Consider the following 24,441-nt stretch of genomic DNA (forward strand, 5'->3'; position numbering starts at 1 on the left):
AATGATTACTGCTTCCTTGACAGAGACCCGTGTCTGTGTGCCGAGCGCATAACAGGTGATAGTGTCTGGCATGATGGCGTACATTTCTTACTCTTTTTCTCGACATAAACCTTTCAAACCTTGCTTTAACACAGCCTGTTCTCATGCTATACATGATAGAGAGGTGGTCCACAAAATATACTTCAGCTTTCCATCACCAGAATCTCATGCACTTTATATTTCTGCCAGGAACCATGCCAAGTCTGTTCTACAACTAGCCAGAAACTTCTTCATTAATAGAAAGTGTCAAAATCTTTCAAGATCTACCTCCCCTCATGACTTCTGGTATATAACCAAAAACGTATCCAATAACTTTGTTTTTTTCTTCTTTCCCTCCTTTATTTCAACCAGATGGCACCACTGCTATCACATGTCTCTAAAGCAGAACTTTTCGCTCAGACCTTTACTAAAAACTCCACCTTGGATGATTCAGGGGTTGTTCCTCCCTCTCTTCCACCCTCTGACTACTTCATGCTACCTATTAAAATTCTTCGTAATGATGTTTCCCATGCCCTTGCTGTCCTAAACCTTCGGAAGGCTTATGGACCTGATGACCTCCTAATGTTCTCCGAAACTGCGCCTTCGTGCTTGCATCTTGCCTAGTCAAACTCTTTCAACTCTGTCAACATCTATCTACCTTTCCTTCTTGCTGGAAGTTTGCCTACATTCAGCCTGTTTCTAAAAAGGGTGACCGTTCTAATCCTTCAAAATACTGTCAATTGCTTTAATTTCCTGCCTATCTATTTTTTTTTAATCTATCCTCAACAGGAAGATTCATAAACATCTAACACTCCACAAACTTATATTTGATCGCCAGTATGGGTTCCGTCAAGGCCGCTCTAATAGTGATCTGGCTTTCCTTACTGAGTCTTGGTCATCCTCTTTTAGAGGTTTTGGTGAAACATTTGCTGTTGCCTTAGACATATCAAAAGCTTTTCATAGAGTCTGGCACAAAGCTTTGATTTCCAAACTACCTTTCTATCCTTCTCTCTGTAACTTCATCTCAAGTTTCCTTTCTGACCGTTCTATTGCTGCTGTGGTAGACGGTCACTATTCTTCTTCTAAATCTATTAACAGTGGTGTTCCTCAGGATTCTGTCCTGAGATACTATTATTCATCCCTATTATTCATCAATAATTTTCTAAATCAAATTTTTTGTCCTATCCACTCTTACTCTGATGATACCACCCTACACTTTTTCACTTCTTTTTATAGACGTCCAATCCTTCAGGAAGTAAACAGTTCACGCAGGAAAGCCACAGAATGCCTGACTTCTGATCTCTCTAAAATTTTTGATTGGGGCATAGCAAACTTGGTATTGTTCAATGCCTCAAAAACTCAGTTCCTCCATCTATCAACTTGACACAACCTTTCAGGAAACTATTCCCTTTTCTTCATTGACACTCAGCTGTCCCCTTCTTCTACAATGAACATCCTCGGTCTGTCTATCTAAACTGTCTAATCTAAATTGGAAACTTCACATCTCATCTCAAGCTAAAATACTTTCTTTAAAGTTAGGCGTTCTGAGACGTCTCCGCCAATTTTTCTCACCCAATTTATTTAATTTATTTAATAATTATTTATTTAATAATTATTATTATTATTTATTTATTTATTTATTTATTTATTTTTTCCTAATGGCATTGATTTCAGACTTCGTTATGGTTTCCATTGCTCTTGGGACCTCGTATTGATAGCGATTTACTACCAGATTACCCTGAAGTGTTGGCCAGGATGAAGAAAAATAACCAGATTGACCTAATTTCCGGGTACACGAGTGAGGATGGAGCAGAACTCTTTGGTAAGAGATTCACTATTCATTTAGTAAGAAACTAATTTTCCATAAGCTTAAAGAAATGTTGAATCGTTGCTATATTATTACAAATACACATTTATATTTTAAAATATACATTGTGTGTTTGTGTGTGTATGTGTGTGTGTGTGTGTGTGTGTGTGTGTGTGTGTGTGTGTGTGTGTGTGTATGTATATATATATATATATATATATATATATATATATATATATATATATATATATATATATATATATATATATATATATATATATATATATATATATATATATGTATTGTTTAACAGCGGTCATACAAGCAGAACGTCTAGATATAAACTTCACTGAGAACTTCGATGAGGTTGCACCATACACACTGGATTACAGCGAAGAAAATGATAATTCATTTCAATTAACTCAATGGGTCTATGAGTACTACATGGGAGGACGTAAGCTGGAACCCACCAACAACTTTGTAAAGGTATGCACATAACCATTGGCTCAATGCATAGACTCCCTCTAGTAAGACTGTTCCATTGAGATCAAGATCGAAATGATGACATGTAATGTGAATACACATACATATAAATATAAGTAAGGTTAGTCTAATACAAACTAAGTGTTAGTTGTAGTTGTTAAAGTAAATAAAATGGGATGTAGAAGTCAGCAGAATGCGCTTCTTTTGTTGTCTGACGTGCCTAGCAGGTTTCTCTCCCTGCTTGCCTCAGTAGTCGCCCGCCAGCCGTCACGAAGAGAACAGTTCTACTAAGATGCATTCGCCACGCTGCCGGTTTTCTTTAGTTAAATTCGCTAAGTTAGCAAGAACATAAAAGTCAGAGCAATGTGGTATCTCAAGGAAGCTCCTGCCTGAGCTACGAACACACGGCCAGCCAGCTGGTTTGAAAACCCAGTGACCACCACCCATCCCTGGGCCTGTATACATAAACATTTTTAGTGACCAGTTTTACTTTTATTGCTAAAAATTCCTCAGAAGTAATAAACAGTCACTTTTAACATCTAAAATTCTTTTAGCGGCTACAAGTGGTGAGTCATGCACCTAAAATTACTTTTAGGCGCTAAGATGACAGCCCAACACCTCACTTTTTCGGCATAGAACAGGTGTTCTACGATAGTATTGTGATGCTCAGCTGATCGAGAGAGTTCTGCCTGTCCTTGGTGACATTCTATATATGATAGACCTTGTGAGGGATCCACTAGGGAGTCACATTGCAGGAAGTAATATGAGATAAAGGCCATAATTTTGGTACAACGCAGCCAACCATCAGCCAAATACCTTGAGGCTTACGCACTACACGGCATCTCCAAATTTATTCTCTCTTTCTCTCTTTCTCTCTCTCTCTCTCTCTCTCTCTCTCTCTCTCTCTCTCTCTGACGGATATTAAGATGAGACAGAAACACGTTATGTAAGCTGCAGAATTCCTCAGTGTTATCAGCGTTATTGGTGGCACACATATAATAATTATTGCATCCAGAATTTAGTAGACAGAATATTTAAATAAGGCATGGAATAAAACTAACTGTAGAATGCAACTGTAGCTCATGACACCGAAATGAATTTCAAATTGTGTTTTAGCAAGTGTGTGTGTGTGTGTGTGTGTGTGTGTGTGTGTGTGTGTGTGTGTGTGTGTGTGTGTGTGTGTGTGTGTGTGTGTGTGTGTGTGTGTGTGTGTGTGTGTGTGTGTGTGTGTGTGTGTGTGTGTGTGTGTGTGTGTGTGTGATATTGTGATAGATAATAAATTAATCCATCACCTAACTTAACCCAATCCAGTAGTCTTAACCTCTTGCAGGGAATAATTGGAATATAACATAGATAGATAATAAATTTACCCATCACCTAACTTAACCCAATCTAGTCGTCTTAACCTCTTGCAGGGAATAATTAGAATATAACAAAGCTTTTTTGCACTCAAGTTTACTTAACCAGAGTCACCACGCAGTTCAAGTAACTGGAATTTAACTAATCTCTTTTGCATTCAACTTAATAACCTTACCCAGACACCCCATAGTCACTTGCAGGGAGTAAGTACAATTTAAGAAATCTTTTTTTAATTCAACCCGATTTAACCAATTCATCTCACAGCTGCTTGAAGGGAGTAAGTGGAATTTAATATAATTGTATTCAGCCTAACTCAGCTATTTCAACAGCAGCTTACAGGGATAAGCCGACTTTTGAAAATTATTTCGCATTAAGCGGAAACTAGTGTGTCATCCAATTGGCTTGGCAGACCTGCCTCTCTCTTTCCTTGGTATGGCCAGATTGTCACCACCGTTGTTGTTATGTTGACATCTCCGGGGCGGGTTCCTAGAGTCTGTGCCCGTATTAATACAAATTTTTAAAAGCTAAAAGTTACTCTCAAAGTAAAAATTACCTTCAAAGTTGCTCCTACTTTCAAGGTTTGCTCCTAGAAGTGCTTTCAAAGTGGACTAAGACAAAAGTATCTCGAAGAGTCTTTTACACTAGTTAAGAGTGAAGTTTGTTTTGTAAACAAAGGCGGAATGTACGTACATACACGTATACATACTTGTGTGTGTGTGTGTGTGTGTGTGTGTGTGTGTGTGTGTGTGTGTATATATATATATATATATATATATATATATATATATATATATATATATATATATATATATATATATATATATATATATATATATATATATATATATATATATATATATATATATATATATATATATATATATATATATATATATATATATATATATATATATATATATATATATATATATATATATATATATATATATATATATATATATATATATATATATATATATATATATATATATATATATATATATATATATATATATATATATATATATATATATATATATATATATATATTTTGTGTGTGTGTGTGTGTGTGTGTGTGTAGGAAGGACACTGGCCAAGGGCAACAAAAATCTAATAAAGAAAAATGCCCACTGAAATGCCAGTCCCATAAAAGGGTCAAAGCAGTGGTCAAAAATTGATGGATAAGTGTCTTGAAACCTCCCTCTTGAAGGAATTCAAGTCATAGGAAGGTGGAAATACAGAAGCAGGCAGGGAGTTCCAGAGTTTACCAGAGAAAGGGATGAATGATTGAGAATACTGGTTAACTCTTGCGTTAGAGAGGTGGACAGAATAGGGGTGAGAGAAAAAAGAAAGTCTTGTGCAGCGAGGCCGCGGAACGAGGGGAGCCATGCAGTTAGCAAGATCAGAAGAGCAGTTAGCATGAAAATAGCGGTAGAAGACAGCTAGATATGCAACATTGCGGCGGTGAGAGAGAGGCTGAAGACAGTCAGTTAGAGGAGAGGAGTTGATGAGACGAAAAGCTTTTGATTCCACCCTGTCTAGAAGAGCAGTATGAGTGGAACCTCCCCAGACATGTGAAGCATACTCCATACATGGACGGATAAGGCCCTTGTACAGAGATAGCAGCTGGGGGGGTGAGAAAAACTGGCGGAGACGTCTCAGAACACCTAACTTCGTAGAAGCTATTTTAGCTAGAGATGAAATGTGAAGTTTCCAGTTCAGATTATATGTAAAGGACAGATCGAGGATGTTCAGTGTAGAATAGGGGGACAGTTGAGTGTCATTGAAGAAGAGGGGATAGTTGTCTGGAAGGTTGTGTCGAGTTGATAGATGGAGGAATTGAGTTTTTGAGGCATTGAACAATACCAAGTTTGCTCTGCCCCAATCAGAAATTTTAGAAAGATCAGAAGTCAGGCGTTCTGTGGCTTCCCTGCGTGATATGTTTACCTCCTGAAGGGTTGGACGTCTATGAAAAGACGTGGAAAAGTGCAGGGTGGTATCATCAGCGTAGGAGTGGATAGGACAAGAAGTTTGGTTTAGAAGATCATTAATGAATAATAAGAAGAGAGTGGGTGACAGGACAGAACCCTGAGGAACACCACTGTTAATAGATTTAGGAGAAGAACAGTGACCGTCTGCCACAGCAGCAATAGAACGGTCAGAAAGGAAACTTGAGATGAAGTTACAGAGAGAAGGATAGAAACCGTAGGAGGGTAGTTTGGAAATCAAAGCTTTGTGCCAGACTCTATCAAAGGCTTTTGATATGTCCAAGGCAACAGCAAAAGTTTCACCAAAATCTTTAAAAGAGGATGACCAAGACTCAGTAAGGAAAGCCAGAAGATCACCAGTAGAGCGGCCTTGACGGAACCCATACTGGCGATCATATAGAAGGTTGTGAAGTGATAGATGTTTAAGAATCTTCCTGTTGAGGATAGATTCAAAAACTTTTAGATAAGCAGGAAATTAAAGCAATAGGACGGTAGTTTGAGGGATTAGCGGTCACCCTCTTTAGGAACAGGTTGTATATAGGCAAAGTTCCAGCAAGAAGGAAAGGTAGATGTTGACAGACAGAGCTGAAAGAGTTTGACTAGGCAAGGTGCAAGCACGGAGGCACAGTTTCGGAGAACAATAGGAGGGACCCCATCAGGTCCATAAGCCTTCCGAGGGTTTAGGCCAGCGAGGGCATGGAAAACATCATTGCGGAGAATTTTAATAGGTGGCATGAAGTACTCAGAGGGTGGAGGAGAGGGAGGAACAAGCCCAGAATCGTCCAAGGTAAAGTTTTTAGCAAAGGTTTGAGCAAAGAGTTCAGCTTTAGAAATAGATGTGATAGCAGTGGTGCCATCTGGATGAAGTAGAGGAGGGAAAGAAGAAGAAGCAAAGTTATTGGATATATTTTTGGCTAGATGCCAGAAATCACGAGGGGAGTTAGATCTTGAAAGGTTTTGACATTTTCTGTTAATGAAGGAGTTTTTGGCTAGTTGGAGAACAGACTTGGCATGGTTCCGGGCAGAAATATAAAGTGCATGAGATTCTGGTGATGGAAGGCTTAAGTACTCTTTGTGGGCCACCTCTCTATCATGTATAGCACGAGAACAAGCTGTGTTAAACCAAGGTTTAGAAGGTTTAGGACGAGAAAAAGAGTGAGGAATGTACGCCTCCATGCCAGACACTATCACCTCTGTTATGCGCTCAGCACACAAAGACGTGTCTCTGACACGGAAGCAGTAGCCATTCCAAGGAAAATCAGCAAAATACCTCCTCAGGTTCCTCCAACTAGCAGAGGCAAAACGCCAGAGGCACCTTCGCTTAGGGGGATCCTGAGAAGGGATTGGAGTGATAGGACAAGATAAAGATATTATGAGATTGTGATCGGAGGAGCCCAACGGAGAAGAAAGGGTGATAACATAAGCAAAAGGATTAGAGGTCAGGAAAAGGTCAAGAATGTTGGGCATATCTCCAAAACCGTCAGGAATACGAGTAGGGTGTTGCACCAGTTGCTCTAGGTCATGGAGGATAGCAAAGTTGTAGGCTAGTTCATCAGGATGGTCAGTGAAGGGAGAGGAAAGCCAAAGCTGGCGGTGAACATTGAAGTCTCCAAGAATGGAGATCTATGCAAAAGGGAAGAGGGTCAGAATGTGCTCCACTTTGGAAGTTAAGTAGTCAAAGAATTTCTTATAGTCAGAGGAGTTAGGAGAGAGGTATACAGCACAGATAAATTTAGTATGAGAGTGACTCTGTAGTCGTAGCCAGATGGTGGAAAACTCGGAAGATTCAAGAACGCGGGCACGAGAGCAGGTTAAGTCATTGCGCACATAAACGCAGCATCCAGCTTTGGATCGAAAATGAGGATAGAGAAAGTAGGAGGGAACAGAAAAGGGGCTACTGTCAGTTGCCTCAGACACCTGAGTTTCAGTGAGGAAAAGAAGATGAGGTTTAGAAGAGGAGAGGTGATTTTCTACAGATTGAAAATTAGATCTTAGACCGCGAATGTTGCAGAAGTTAATGAAGAAAAAGTTGAGGGGGGTGTCAAGACACTTAGGGTCGTCGACAGAAAGGCAGTCCGACCTGGGAACATTTATGGTCCCCTCCCCAGATTGGGACTCCGAGGCTGGTGTAGGAGTCGCCATGATGATTTTAAAATTTTTGGGTGAAGGGTGTGTGTGTTATTAGGTGCTTGTAGTTTTGTGAGGAGGAAGAGAGTTGTCTTTAGAGGGCAGGCTGTGACTGCCCCCTTGTGTTGTAAGACACAAAGGGAAACGTTCAGTGAGGTCACAGCTGGTCACAGTGAGGTCACAGCACCCCCTGAACAGTGCTTTAGACCTCAATGGGAGTAATTATCGTCTTGGCAGGTGTCTACTGCCTCCTCCTCCTAATATATATATATATATATATATATATATATATATATATATATATATATATATATATATATATATATATATATATATATATATATATATATATATATATATATATATATATATATATATATATATATATATATATATATACAGACCCAAATCACTGTGTCTGGCATTGTTCTTTCCGTACTCAAGACACTGACCCCACTGACCCAGATACCTAGCGCTGCTCGTTACGTGCCCAAGACACTGACCGCACTGACCTGGGCTCCAACACACAGTGTTGTTCGTTACATGTCTTCCTCATTTGCCTCAATGTTCTCCCTGTGCAAAAATAAGGTTCTGCGCAATATTATATTAATTATAAAATAAATAGAAAAACTGTTAAAAGGTAATCTGTAATTTGTTTAAAAGACTAGCCTTCTCCAAAAGCATAAGAATCTCATGTCCTGGGGAGAGAGCCCTCTCTCCATTCATCAGCGACACCTGGAAGGTCCCATCCTCATCGCGACAACGGAAAAGATATCTCTCCCACAGCTCCACCAGACTGGGACACTCGTCTAGCCCTTTCCTTCCGGCAATCGTATATATATGATTGCAAAAATGCGTCCGTAGCGTCGGCGATCATACCGGTAATCAAGAATTTTCGCGCCTCAATTTTGAGCTCCAAGCGCGGTTTCTCGAGTCAGATGGTGTGAGTGGAAGTGTCTGGCATGTTTCCACATGTAGTGTTGTCACTAGCTCTGGAAATTTAGCGGTAACTAAGCTATTTTCCCTTTCTCCGGGCGACACTTGGCAACCCCAGCGACCCACCGGGTGGAAAGCACTCGCCGGGTGGAAAGCACCATGATAAGTGCGAAGAGACATCCTGATAAGAGCGAAGGATCTCAGATCATAACTCACCATGGAGCAGGACAGAACATATGTATTTAGCAGTGCTTCTGAGTTTGAAGACAGTGACAGTGAATATTTAGAAGAAGCTGAAGAAAGCGAAGATATTAGTGAGGACTCGGAAAATGATTTACAGGATCCACCTGTTTTATCAGAACAGAGAGATAATACCTATTATTCTTTCATGTTAATTTTCTCATTATCTTCGATTTTATAATAAAATGGTAGAAGGTAACTTGTCAGAGAGAGAGAGAGAGAGAGAGAGAGAGAGAGAGAGAGAGAGAGAGAGAGAGAGAGAGATAATGTTATTTGCCTGAAACTTGATATGAAAAAGGAAGAAATCTCTCTCTCTCTCTCTCTCTCTCTCTCTCTCATTGGAAGTGTACAATTTCTCCTCCAAGATGAGAGAGAGAGAGAGAGAGAGAGAGAGAAAGAGTGTGTGTGTGTGTGTGTGTGTGTGTGCGCGCGCGCGGTGTCATCGCTCTCCGGGCTGTTTCTGGATGACGGATCACACAACGGGAGGAGGAGGAATTCTTTATAAGGCATAAACTGGACTTTCAGAGGTCACATCAAGCTACAAAGTACATCATTGTATTCAGAATAACAAAGAGAAAATAATTATTAGTATTCAAACAATTTTCTGACAATTTCTAGGTCATTTTTAGCCGTCATACAAAACGGGAAAATAATTTAAGCGCCGGAAAGAAAGGGCTAGAAAGTGTCGCACTGTATGGGGAACTAGGCAGTCATCGCAGAATGGTTGGGTTTCTCGGGACATGAGGTAACCATGAGTGAGACGTGTGTGACCTGTCTGGAGACAGTGCAGTCTCCGAGCGGCGCCCCTGCACATACATAAGAACATAAGAACATAAGAAATAAGGGAAGCTGCAAGAAGCGACCAGGCTTACCCGTGGCAGTCCCTGTATGAAATATACCTACCTATTTCCATCTATAATCCCCATCCATAAACTTGTCTAGTCGTCCCTTAAAGCTCTCTAGTGTCCTAGCACTAACAACATGATTACTGAGTCCGTTCCACTCATCTACCACTCTATTTGAGAACCAATTTTTTCCTATCTCCTTCCTAAACCTAAATTTTTCAAGTTTGAACCCGTTATTTCTTGTTCTACCCTGGTTGCTGATCCTAAGAATTTTGCTTACATCCCCCTTGTTATAACCCTTATACCACTTAAAGACTTCTATCAGGTCCCCTCTTAACCTACGTCTCTCTAAAGAATGTAAATTTAACAACTTCAACCTCGCCTCGTAAGGAATACTCCTCATCTCCTGTATCCTTTTAGTCATTCTCCTCTGTACCGATTCTAATAGACCTATATCTTTCCTGTAATGAGGGAACCAGAACTGCACAGCGTAGTCTAGATGAGGTCTGACCAGCGCCAAGTATAACTTTAATATTACTTCCGGCCTTCTACTTTTAACACTCCTAAAAATGAATCCTAGTACCCTGTTTGCCCTGTTTCTGGCTTCTATGCATTGTTTCCCTAGACGGAGTTCAGAGCTAACTATAACTCCTAAATCTTTCTCGTACCCTGTACCTACCAGAGTTTGGTTGTTTAATGTGTACCTATTGTGTGGGTTTCCTCTACCTACTCCAAGTACTTTGCATTTATTGATATTAAATTGCATTTGCCATCTATCCGTCCATTCATTCATTCTATCTAAATCTGCCTGCAAGGCGATGGCATCCGATTCTGACCTAATTGTGTCATCCGCAAATTTACTAACATCACTACTAATTCCACTATCCAAGTGATTGATATATATTAAAAATAAAAATGTCCCTAATACTGATCCCTGTGGCACCCCACTAATTACATTACTCCACTCGGATTTTGAGCCGTTTATTACAACTCTCTGTCGACAGCCTGTTACTAAGCCATGACCCTATCCAGCCTAACACCTTCCCATCTATCCCGTGTGCCCTAACCTTTCTCAGGAGTCTTTGATGGGGTACCTTGTCAAATGCTTTACTAAAGTCCACATATAAGATATCATAACTATCACCATTATCTACTGCCTCGTACACTTTACTGTAAAAACTCAACAAGTTCGTCAGGCAAGACATCCCCTTCGTGAAGCCATGCTGTGACTGATTTATCAAGTTATGTTTGTCTAAATGTTCCCTAATGTTCCTCGCTATTATTGACTCTAACATTTTACCTACAACTGAAGTTAAGCTGACAGGTCTATAGTTAGACGCTAAAGTTTTATCTCCTTTCTTAAGGATTGGTACTACATTAGCCTGCCTCCACATTACTGGTACCTCACCCAACTCCAGTGATTTCCTAAAGACAAAAACTAACGGCTCACTAATAATCTCTGCATTCTTAAGTACTCTGGGATATATTTCATCAGGTCCTGGTGTCTTGAACTTTTTTAGCCTATCTACCTCCTGTTTCACTATCTCCCTAGTTATGGAAATACCTGTCAGCTTCTCATTCTCATCTGCTCTAAACACCTGTTCACTATCTGGCATATCCTGCATGTTTTCTTGGGTGAAGACAGTTAAAAAATTCTCATTCAGAAGTTTACTAATCTCTTCCCCAGAACTAACCAGCTCCCCATCTGCTGCCTTTAATGGACCTATAGTATCCTTATTCTTCGTCCTGTATACCTGATAAAATCCCTTGGGGTCCGTCTTCGCCTGGCTGGCTACCTTTAATTCATAATTGCCCTTAGCTTTCCTCGTTAACTTCCTGACTGTTCTAACTAATTCATTATATTGTGACCTGTAACACTTCTTCACCTGCCCTTAATCTCTTATATATACTTTTCTTACGCCCTATATAATGCTTTAACCTAGCAGTCATCCATTTAGGGTCATTTTTGTGTGATCTTATTGTCCTATACGGGATATTTGTTAACTGACCTGTATGAACTTTATCTACGAAATATTTATACAATTCATCTACATTTATTTACCTCATCTAATCCCCTCATCTCGGCCCCTGCCATCCTCTGCACTCCCTCATCTACTCGCCTCGACTTCATCTCTCTCATTTCAGCATGACCTGACATTCCAACATACTCACACCTATCTCCCCCTTCCTCTTTCCTCCGCCCCTTCCTGACACATCTTCCCTCCTCTTGTCCTACACCCTCACGCCTCCCCTCACCTCTCACATTCTGCCTTATCTCTCTGAACTCCGTCCCTGACCTGACCTCACCCTGCATCCCTTGCCAGTCCACTGGCAGTCCACTGTCCAGTACCCTTTTAATTCCTCAAAATCTGCTCTCCTAAAGTCAGGTATTTTACTAGTGTTTTTGCTTCTAACAGTTTCTTCCCATTCTAAATTGTACTTAATTTCCCTATGGTCACTGTTACCTAGCTGTCCTCCAACCTCTACCTGCGTGACTGCTTCCTCCCTGTTAGTAAGAATTAAATCTAGAATATTATTCCCCCTTGTGGGTTCTACGACAACCTGTTTTAAAAAATTATCCTGAATTACCTTAAGAAATTCCTCTGCTTCCTTGTTACCCACAATCAGACTCCAGTCGATATTCCTAAAATTAAAATCTCCTACCACACATACCTGACTGTACCTGCTTGCTCTATTTAATTCCTGCCACAGTGAGGTGTTAATTTCCTCTGTACTGGTCGGTGGTCTGTACACTACTCCCAGTACTACTGACTGTGATCCTTCCTTAATATCTACCCACATCGACTCTGTTTTGTTATCTGTTTTAATTCCACTATTAATACAACACTGTAATGTGTCCCTAACGTATAGCGCGACGCCTCCTCCTCTCCTGTTTTCCCTATCTTTATAGATCATTGTAAACCCATCTATCTTAACCTCTGGATGAAATACTTTTCTTGACATATCTAACCAAGTTTCAGTTAAAGCAATGATATCAAATTTCTCTACACACGCTATTCCTTTAATTCAGAATACTTCTACAGTTTGTGTAGTAAACACTAAAGCTATTTCTCACCTTCCCTGAGCTAGCTACCTTTCTAGATTTAACCAATTTGCCCCTCGTCCTCTCCTCACTACCCCTTCTTCCCTCCCGACTAACGAAAAAAGCGCTGGAGTGCAGTTACCTCACGCTCTAGTGTTTCGGCCAGAACACGAACACCCTGGCGTGATAAATGCACTCCATCCCTGGTATATAAGGTGTCTCTACCATAGAAAAGGTCCCAGTTGTCGATGAACGTCCATCCATTACTCTTACAATGATTCGCTAGCCTGCGATTCGGCGGAAAGTTACAGTTATCTCACCCATCTTAGTGGTACAACCACATCTTCCCACCTGTCCTGTCAACTGGCAAGAGCTACCACCCTTATGTTGGAGTATAAATCATGAAAGGGAATGGGGTTGGAAGTAGCAAACCGAGTTGCCGCCTCTTTCGCCAGCTAATCAGCTTTCTCAATCCAATAAACTCCCACATGTGCGGGTACCCAACAAAATGTTATGTGATATCCTCTGCGATGAAGCAGATGAATCCACTCTAAAACAGATAAAATTAAGGGAGGGAGAGAGGAAGTAAAATGCTCCAAGGCAGACAACGCACTACGGGGATCACTAAAAATTGTAAAACTTGAAACTGGTAAGGTAAAAATGATTTTTAGGGGAAGAATAATGGCGGATAACTCTGCTGTAAAAACAGAGGCAACTCTCGGAAGGCTACCGCCTCGACAGAAGAAAGGGACTATAACACTATATCCCACCCCTGCATCAGACTCTGAACTATCTGTGTAGACGGGGACGGAGCCATAGTGTGTCGAAGAGTGTTCCAAAAACAAAGTATGAGACTCGTACTGTGGCGATAACATTTTATTATTAACAACAGGAGGACAGATCGATACCGCAAAAATTGCCAGTACCCGACCCTTGGAAGACGATGGAGACAAATGGGAATGGAGAGTATATCAAATTTGGTCATGGCAGACCTGATCCGATATCTAAAAGGCTTAGGAAAACTAGGGCGAACATCATATAAAGAAGAACGAGCACCAAGAGAAACTGTTGTACAAGTGACAGACTCAGGAAGGCGGTGGACTCGATATCAACACCTCATTACTAGAAACTGATGGCGTAGGTCAAATGGTATGACACCAGCATTCACCAGTAAGCTAGGGATTGGGGATGAGCGGAAAGCACCAGTTGCCAGGCGAATACCAGCGTGGTGCACCGAATCCAAAATACGGTGTCGAGCCTCAATAGCCCCAAGGAGTATTAGCTAAAACTTTTATAAGTGACGGAGCCTTCATGCATGCTGCCTTAATATAACGAAGGTGGGGTACCCAAGTCAGGCGACTGTCGAACATAAGTCCCAGGAAACGAGTTTCTTCCACACAAGAGCTTTTTCTATCATATTGATACAAGTCTGGGTCAGTGTAAACACCACGAAGGTGGCAGAAATGCATGGCCACAGTCTTTAAAACCGAGAAACGAAATCTCCGAATTGTAGCTCACTGAGAAATCCTATTGAGTGCCACCTGTAGCTTCCTCTCAGTCAATGGCATCTGAGCCGCAGAAAAGGAGATAAACAAGTCATCGACATACAAGTTACCAAGGACTCCTTACTCCTTCCGGAAGTACACCAATGACAATTTTTATAGCTACAGCTAAAAGCTATACACTAAGTATACTTCCTTGTGGCACGCCATCTTCAAGTGGGCGTGATCATGACGGATCGCCACCAACCTGTAAGAGTAAAAAAAAACGACGAGATAAATACTGTTGTATAAAAAGAGGGAGCCGGCCACGAACCGGCCAAACTCAAAGTAAAGTAAAGTAAGTAAAATGCAATGACGCCAGGCTGTGCCGTAAGCTTTCCCTAGATAAAAAAAAAAAAAAAAAAACTGTGACATGGTGTTGCTTATTAGCAAATGTCTCACAAATGGAAGATTCCATAGATAATAAAGCATCAGTCGTAGATCGCATTTTCCGGAAACCATACTCAACAGGAGACAAGTAATTATCTGTCTCCAAGTGCCACATAAGCCTGATATTCACAATCTTTTCCAGCAACTAACAAATGCATGAAGTTAAAGAAATGAGGCGATAATTGGTCGTTAGCTGATGATCTTTTCGAGGCTTTGGAATAGAAGTAATGACAGCCACACCCCAAGAAGATGGAAAGTCACCGCTATTCCAAATAACGTTATAGAGGTCGAGTAAAAAAGTAAAAGCTTCATCGGACATGTGGCGCAAAAAAGGAATATGGGATGTCATCGGGACCCGGGGATGAATTATAGAACTTGGACAAAGCCATGCGTAGCTCAGACCGAAAAAAAAAAAGGGACATTGTAAGACCATGGGAGGCAACATTGACGCCAACAGATTTCAAATGTTGACGATGAAGTGCCAGAGGGGTTGTTGGATCCTTTCTAGAGACAATTGCAAAGTGCTCAGCAAACAGGTCGGCAACTTTCTTTGGGTCTGCCACCGTGTCCCCCATAATGAGTGGGGAGGAGGAGAGTACTTCCCAGATATTTTGCGGACTCCGTTGAAGACCTCGGTGAGTGATGTCCTAACTGATGGAAGAGACATAACTCTTCCAAGACTCCTGCCAAACCCTCTTTAAGGTGTGGCGAGCACGAGCACGCGCTTGTCGAAAAACTTCCAAACAGTTTACTTCCCCACGATGTCATCGAAGGCGAGAGAAGGCGGCACGCTTTTCTTAAACACCGGCTGTACAATCCGCATTCCACCATGGAACAGGACTTTTACGAAACTAGCCAGAGATCTTAGGGATGGAATGAATAGCACCGGAGTGTAAGACATCAGTGAAGTATGTTACAGCCTCATCACAGTTTCCTATTTCATCCATTGAGCGGGCAGCGGTGCTGAGATCTTTGAATAGATGGTAATCCGCCTTATCTAGCTGTCATCGGGGAGAACGTGACTGATGTTGATTCCAATAAAATTGGGAATGATACCCCCATATAGTTCAGGTAAAACTGTGGAAATGGGTCACGTCTCCAGAGTTTAAAATCTCGAATCCTGAATCCTCGATAAAAGAAGCAATTAAATGACCACGTGGGTTGACAGCGTCATCATCCCGCAAAGGATGGCGACCACTTAAGTCTCCCAATAAAGTAAGAGGAGAAGGAAGAGAATTTAAAAGATGATCAAGTTAATTTCTCTCGATAGGAACACTGGGAGGCAAATACAGACTGCACAATGAATAAAAAACGATTTATAAAAACCTAAATGGCAACAGCCTGCAACGGCGAGTGAATGTGCAGGTGGATAAAAGGAATATCACTGCGAATAAAGATGCCAGTGCCACCGTGGTGGCCCTGGCCAGGAAATGGAGTGGAGAAGGAAGCACGATACCCAAGAGGACCAAAGTGAGTTGATCTTCCAAACATTGTCACTTGCAAACAAATGAAAACAGGAGAAAACCTAAAGATCAACACCCGGAGGTCCTCCCAGAAGGCACGCAAACCGCAACAATCCCACTGCAGCATCTTGAATTTTACTATTTTGAGGGGTTTTCAGGGAAGCCACAGTTAGAAGCTCCACTTTGCCAGCTTGACTAGTTACCTTACTCGGCCGGGAAGGATTATCTGATCTCATGTTACTTGTAGGCGCAGAAACCTAAGATTGTGTAACTGGTGTGGGGATAACTACCCGCACATGAGTCTGAAACTCCTGGAGAGACCAGAAGAGGAGGATTCCTCGACAAAGATTATCGGTATCATTCTTGGAGGAGGACTTATTTGGATGACGGGCAGAGAAGCCCTCTATATCCATATCGGAATTGGATGGATCACCTTGATTACCTCTGGCTAAGGGACATCTGACGCTCCCACGGGAATTTTCCAAGAGAGTCACCCGTTGAGTCTAGGGACTCAGCAGACCCCTGGGAACGTTTCTGGTAGGACTGAGGAGGAATCGTGGGAGAATTGTTAGTATGTTGCTGTGGCGCTCAAAAAGTCTTGGAAATCGTTCGTGGTCGGAAATCCATCGGAGCGTCGACCTTGAGAATATGTAGTTTTGTACGATGAGTCTGTGATATAGCTGGTGAAGATGCAATGGAAGGCTTTGCTGAAAATGTATTGGAGGGCTTGGTTGAAGATGCAGAGGAGGTGACACTTTCCAAAAACAGAAAACCTGTTGTAGACAGTAATTGAAGGAGCGTCATCCCCACAGGAACGGGAAGAAACATTTGATGGTTGAGAAAGGCAGGAAGGTGTAGCAGCCTTATTACATGTGGTAAAGTTAGAGGAACTAGAGTGGATGGAGGAGACATATGTATTTGCCCCACCATCTTTCTGTTTAAAAAGAAGTTTCCGCCTAGCACTACCAAGATTATTGAATTGAGAATTAGCCAGCTGAAGGATGTCCTGCTCATGGTGGCACCTGTTACATTGTCGAGAGCATAGTGGATGAACTTCCTTGCAAAAGAAGCAATAAGGGATTGATTCGCATTCAGGAGTAGGGTGGGAGTCAAAGGCAGAGCAGTTACCACACCGGGAAAGACTTGTACAGTTGTTCCTCCCATGACCGAACTCGTAACACCGGTAACATTGCAATGGACGATCGATGAAAACCTTTACTGGGAGGGAGAGAGGACCGATCTTAACACGGTCAGGGAGAAAAGAACTATAGAATGTGAGCATTATCATATTGCCATTGCCTTTAATCTTGGCCATTCATTAAACATTATTTGAACATAACTGAAGGATGTCATCTTCTGAGAGTTCGTACAGGTCCTGGTTGTAAATACAGTAATTGAATGTTGGGTGTGGCTTGATAGATCCAAAGACTCCATCTGAAGGGCATGGTAGATGGAGGAGCATCATCGCCTGTGTTAAATCTTTACCTCGGATCAAGACACCTTTGCCATATTCCTTCATGTTATTTGTAGGGAGCACTCCAATCTCCTTTTCTAGATACTTAACAGCCTGAATAAAGTTTCCTCGACCTTCCCTATAAAATGCTACAAACCATTAAGGTGTAGGTGGGTGGCGAACTTTGAGAGCTCGTTCTTCTGCAACATCAAACGCATTAGGACAATAATCATTCTCGCTGTCAGCTATATTGTTTGATCAAATGACCTCAGCAATTAAATTGTTCTCTCCAAGACGCAGAGAATTTAGGTTTAAGGAGATAGGAAAAAATTGGTTCTCAAATAGAGTGATAGATGAGTGGAACGGACTCAGTAATCATGTTGTTAATGCTAGGACATTAGAGAGCTTTAAGAGAAGATTAGACAGGTTTATGGATGGAGATAATAGATGGAAATAGGATAATAGATGGAAATATTTCATACTAAGACTGCCACGTGTAAGCCTGGTCGCTTCTTGAAGCTTCATTTATTTCCTATGTTCTTAGGAATTTATTGCCTCAAGAGCAGCTTTGGCAGCAACGTCTGATGTAAAGGTCACGTAACAGCGATTAGAGAGACAATTGCCATCATATCTGTGACGGATACGAAGAACTATTCCAAGAGGCTTGAGAACTGAGAAGATCTTACTGGGACAAAGAAGGGAACGAGCGCTGCCGCCGTGAACGGTACCTCGTCCCCATGGAGCCCTCTCGTTTTAAAAGTGGCCCCTCATGATTCGAAAGTTTGTCCACGACGGAGCTAAGACCACCCCCACAACGCATCCTAGCCCAAACACCCAACCTTCCAACACAGGACGACCTCAAAAGGAGATTCCTCTGGTGAGCGGCACTGTTGACCCGTACTGGCAGCCGAACTCTGGAAGCCATTTAGTCTGGTCCCTCACTGGCGACCTTGCAAGCATGGGTAGCCCTCTCCCTCTAAGTTGGGCGGAGCAGGAGCCGAAGCCCCCTCTAGCCTCGCTAGCTAGATCGCAAGGACACGCAAAACCCCACACCACGACATGATGGTTCCCAGTAAAGGAGACCTGGTGCTAGAATGGCCTAACCATCTTGTTCCTGGGGAGCAATAATATAACAGGAAACGAATCTCAGGGACATAACGGAACGCATTAAAGGCATAACCATACAAATAGATGGACGCATAAAGGACAGATTGTTAGAGTAAACCCCAACCTGAATGGAAATTTAATCAACACCCGTTGAGTTCAACTGAGGCAATCTCGGCAGTGCAACAAGAGACTTCTCAAATTAACCAGCAAATAAGAACAACTTAAAATGAAATCCACAAATATGTCCATCAAAATGTTAAGAAAATCCTTGGAAACAAAGCAAGATTGGTTAACAAGAACTATTAATAAGATAGAAGATAATGAGCTAATAGGAAGTGACACAAGGTAAATTACAGAGGGTAGTAGAATCTTTAAGGGAAAAATGGAGCAGCTATCAAACTACGTTCAATCAGAAGCTACACTATTAACTGAGGAAGATCCTGAAGGCTATGAACATATTATTTTAGGCTATGAATGACAAGAAATAAATTATAGTGAACAGTTAACTAATTTTTTTTAAAAATCAGATAGAACTATTGACAGTTTACTCAATAACACTCCACCTACTTCCACAATCAGAGTTCAACCTAATATTACCTTACCAGATATAATCTTACTATAGTATTTTGGAAACATAACAGAGCGGCTTTAATTTTGGATTAAGTATAAAGGATTAATCCAACAAAGAAAAGACAATGCAAAGATAAATAAATTCTCCTATATAGCCAACTAACTGTTTCTGCATTAGCTGGTACTGAAGAAAATTATGACACTGCTAGTAAGCTGTTCAGAGAGAATTATGATGCTAAGGAGCAAATGGCCACCAAACTGGTTTATAAACTCTTAGATTTAACCTACCTTAATCATAATTGCAAGGATTTACAATTTTTCACGATTAGTGTCAATAGCATATTAGAATCCCTAAAATCGAATGATAACATTGGGGAAGCAGCCTGGCTCATAAACATCATTATGCAAAGGAAATAAATAATAAGACACCAGAAATGCTGTATTTAAAATACCGAAATTTCACATTTAAGGAACCAGATGACTCACTGCTGGAAATTTGCAAGAACATGAGTAATGATGAGGTATCTGAACCAAGTAAACCGGATTTTAATAACAAAACTTACCATGAACGGGTGAAAAGATCCCACCGTGTAAAATGAAAGGAGGTGAATCCAGAACCAACAATTGCTCAGTCAATAAAACCAAGCCAAATAAGTTAAGGGGACACTGAAGCGATAGATACTTTTCTACCACTGTGAATAAGAAGCGAGAGGTACCATCCAGTACTAACTATAATAACGGCAGAAGCAAGACCTAAAACTTCAACAAATAAGAAATGCGCGTTTTTCTTCAAACCTTATAACTCAGTGCACCCTGACAATTATCAAGGGTTAGACAGAAGAGTAAATAGACTAGTGGGGTTACGAAAATGCACATTATGCCTAAGTGAATCACATAAATTGAAAGACTGTAAAACTAAACTGCACATATTATGGGATATATGTAAGAGAAGAGTGAATCACATGTAGCTCTATGTGAGATGATAGGGTACGACACTAAACTCACATAATGAAACCAATAATAACTATCCTATCTCTCCTGCAGCAGTTGCTATAGCAGAAGCAGAAATTAGTAGTCAAAGATGACTGATGAACGCCAAGGTTCTGTTCGACACAGGATCGTAGAAAATCTTCACAAGTAAGGAAAAATTAGCAGCTTTAAATCTCCCAATAAAAGGACAAGCTCAATTAAAGACCTCGGTTTTCCTAACTAATAATAATACCCAGATTTATGACATAGTAAAACACATCACACATCATACAATAAGGTAAATTCAAAACAAGGATAACAACAGTGGTGATTTCAGACATGACCTCCTAAGATCAAGGGCTATAAACAACTAATAATAAGTCCTGATTACTATGTAAAATTTGTAGGGAAAACCTTAAGGAAATATGGCGTTCATATGCTGACAACAGCTTGTAGAAATCTCATGGTAAGACTACTGTTACATGCTGAGCATGTGCTAGCAACTCACAGAGTAGACCTGTTCTTTGTGATATCAATCCAGTCCCTACTAGTGGCCCATATTGGAGCTCAAATTATCTTACTGAACTATCCGACATAGAGAAAAAGAACAAACCTATCCATAAGTTATAGGATATTAGATACTTTAGGAATAAATCCTAAGGCTCCAAATGTCGATGAGGAAATGACCCAAGATTACTTCAACAAAATAGTAAAATAAAAAGGCAACCAATATTGGGTCAAATTACCTTTGAAAATAAATTCACCATTCCTACCAACCGATTATTTCAATGCTAAGGGTCAACTAATCAATTTGTGGTCTAAATTAAGGAAAAAATCATCCATATTAGAACAAGATGACAATATCATAACAAATTAAACCGCAAGAAATTTAACAGAAAGAGTAGAGAAACCAGTAAATCATAATACTGACCATTACCTCCCCTATCATGTGGTAAAGAAAGACTGTCACCACACCAGTAAGGATGGTCTTCAATTGCAATTTACGGGCAGCCAAGGGAGCAAGCAGTCTAAATGACTGTTTGTATACAGGACGCAACCTAACTGAGAATTTACTTGATGTGTTGGTGAAATTCCGTCTGAATCCATACGCCCTGGTAGCCAACATATCTATAGTATACCTAAGGATGGGTTTGAAAGAAGACAAAGATTTCACAAAGTTCTTATGGCCGAGAGATCGAAGCGACAAGAATAGTCCTCTGGATGTGTACAAGTTTAAATCAGTCTTTTTTTACATCATCATTTCCACAAAGCTGTTTCTTCTGAAATAGGTCGTGCATTTTACTTGGATAACTTAAAAATAACAGTCGACGTAGAGGAAGAAGCGGTAACTCTATATGAAAAGGCAAGAAAAAAAAATCCTTAGCTGCTAACATACAAACATTAAATCCTACAAAATCTCTTAAAGAAACGACTTGAATCAGAGTTACCTATGAGGCAAAATTTACTGGGTATGGTGTGAGATGTGAATGATGATAGAATAAGTTTACACCAGCCTCAACATCCTGAACAAAATCTGACTAAAAAGATAATTACTAAGCTAAATATACCTCTCTTATTTGATCCCTTGGGTATACTAAGCCCTAATATAATAACAAGTAAAATACTAAGGGAGCATCATGGGTTTTAATATAAGAAGCTTGGAAGGAGAAAATTATTTGGGATATTCTCCTCCCAGAATATTAAATCCCAAATGGGAAAGAATACAGAAGGATTGTATTGTAGGAACTGAGATCTCCATCCCCAGACATGTCGATTTAAACGAAAAAGTGTCACATCTTCTGTGACGTGTCCTCAAAGGCATATGGCGTAGCAGCCTACTCAGTCACAGATAATCATAGTGAGTTGGTAATGTGAAAATCACGAGTAGCACTGATGAACACCCGAATCTTGCCTCAATTGGAATAAATTAACGGCAATAAGAACATAAGACATAAGGGAAGCTGCAAGAAGCCATCAGGCCTACACGTGGCAATCAATCCCAGTATGAAATATACCTACCTATTTCCATCTCATCCATAAATCTGTCTAATCTTCTCTTAAAGCTCCCTAATTACTCAACAGTTACATTTACAGTTCCATTTACCAGTCACTCTATTTGAGAACCAATTCCTTCGTATCTCTTTTTTAAACCTAGTTTTTTCAAGCTTGGACCCGTTATTTAATGTTCTTAGTTACTGATCTTAAGAATTTTGCTTACGTCCCCCTTGTTATAACCCTTATACCATTTAAAGACCTCTATCAGGTCCCCTCTTAACCTACGACTCTCTTAAGAATGTAAATTTAACAGCTTCAATCTCGCTTCATTAGGAATAGTTTTCATCCCCAGTATCCTTTTAGTCATCCTCCTTTGTACTGATTCTAATAGACCTATATCCTTCCTGTAATATGGGGACTACAACTGCACACCTCAGTCTAGATGAGGTACGTCCAGCTCCAAATATAACTTTAATATTACTTCTTCTTATATTTTTAACACTCCTAAAAATTAATCTTAATATCTTATTTCCCCTGTTTCTGGATTCTACGCTTTGTTTTCTTAGACGGATTTTAGAGCTAACCATAACTACTAAATCTTTTTCGTATCCTGAACCTACCAGAGCTTCGTAGCTTATTGTGTACCTACTGTGTGAGTTTCCTCTACCTACGCTAAATATTTTGCATTTGTTGATATTAAATTGCATTTGCCATTTTTCTGTCCATTCGTTCATCCTATCCAAATCTGTCTGCAAGGCGATGGCATCCGGTTCTGACATAATTGATCTATCTATCTTTGTGTCATCAGCAAATTTACTAGCGTCACTACTAATTCCACTATCCAAGTCATTGATATATATAGAAAAAAAAAAAACAAAAAAACAATGGGACTAATAGAGATCCCTGTGGCACCCCACTAATTACTTGACTCCATGAGTCGTTTATTACAACTCTCTGTCGCCTGTCGCTTAGCCATGACCTTATCCAGTCTAACATCTTCCCATCTATCCTGTGTACCCTAACCTTTCTCAGGAGCCTCTTATGGGTACCTTGTTAAACGCTTTACTAAAGTTGTGACTAGTTTATCAAGACATATTTGTCTAAATGCTCCCTAATGTTCTTCGCTATTACTTACTCCATTATTTTAGCCACAACAGAAGTTAAGCTGATAGGTCTATAATGAGACGTTAAAGTTTTATATCCTTTCTTAAAGATTGGTACTACATTCGCCTTCCTCTACATTACCGGTACTTCACCAGATTCAACTGATTTCCTAAAAACAAAAACTAACGGTTCACTGGTTACCTCTTTGCATTCCTTAAGTACTCTGGGATATATTTCATTTGGTCCTTGTGACTTAAACTTTTTCAACCTATCTATCTCCTGTTCCACTATCTCTTTAGTTATGATAATATCTGTCTGCTTCTCATTCTCTTCTGCTCTAAACATCTCATTATTTGGAATTTCCTGCACGTTTTCCTGGGTGAAGACAGTTTGAAAATACTCGTTCAGAATTTTACTAATCTCCTCCCCAGAACTAACCAACTCCCCATCTGCTACCTTTAATGGACCTATTGTTTCTCTATTCTTCGTCTTATATACCTGATAAAATCCCTTGGGGTCCGTCTTCGCCTGGCTGGCTACCTTTAATTCATAATTGTTTTTAGCTTTCCTCGTTAACCTCCTGACTGTTCTAAGTAATTCAATATATTGTGCCCTTAAAACCCCTTCCCCTGTCTTTAATCTCTTATAAATACTTCTCACCCGCCCTATATATATTTTTTAACCTAATATTCATCCATTTAGGGTCATTCTTTTGTGATCCTATTGCTTTATAAGGGATGATTGCTAACTGTCCGGTAGGTAATTTATCAACGAAATATTTATACAAATCATCTACATTTACTTCCCCTAATCTTCTCATCTCGGCTCTTCCATCCTCTCCACTCCATCTTCTACTCGGTTCGACCTCACCTCGCCTATCTCAGCATGACCTGACCCTCCTCACACATATTTTCCCCTCTCTCACTTCTCTGACCCTTCAGGACACTTCCCTCCTCCTGCCCTTCACCCTCACACCTCACTTCACCGACCTCATCCTGCCTTA

General features: G+C 40.4%; 1 protein-coding gene across 12 annotated transcripts in view; it reads left to right on the forward strand.

Annotated features, from left to right (window-relative positions):
* Window positions 1-24,441, forward strand: part of LOC135112820 (esterase FE4-like) — a 154,254-nt gene that overhangs the window by 90,896 nt on the left and 38,917 nt on the right. For all 12 annotated transcript variants that reach the window (XR_010274568.1, XR_010274569.1, XR_010274567.1 and 9 more), the window contains exons 7-8: window positions 1,693-1,840; window positions 2,139-2,311. Coding sequence is in view for 8 of the 12 variants with exons in the window: in XM_064027655.1 (XP_063883725.1) it covers window positions 1,693-1,840; window positions 2,139-2,311 (321 nt within the window). In the remaining 4 variants the exon portion in view is untranslated. The remainder of the gene's footprint in view (window positions 1-1,692; window positions 1,841-2,138; window positions 2,312-24,441) is intronic.

The sequence above is a fragment of the Scylla paramamosain genome, chromosome 24, assembly GCF_035594125.1.
Source record: "Scylla paramamosain isolate STU-SP2022 chromosome 24, ASM3559412v1, whole genome shotgun sequence".
In the NCBI taxonomy this organism is placed as follows: Eukaryota; Metazoa; Arthropoda; class Malacostraca; order Decapoda; family Portunidae; genus Scylla; species Scylla paramamosain.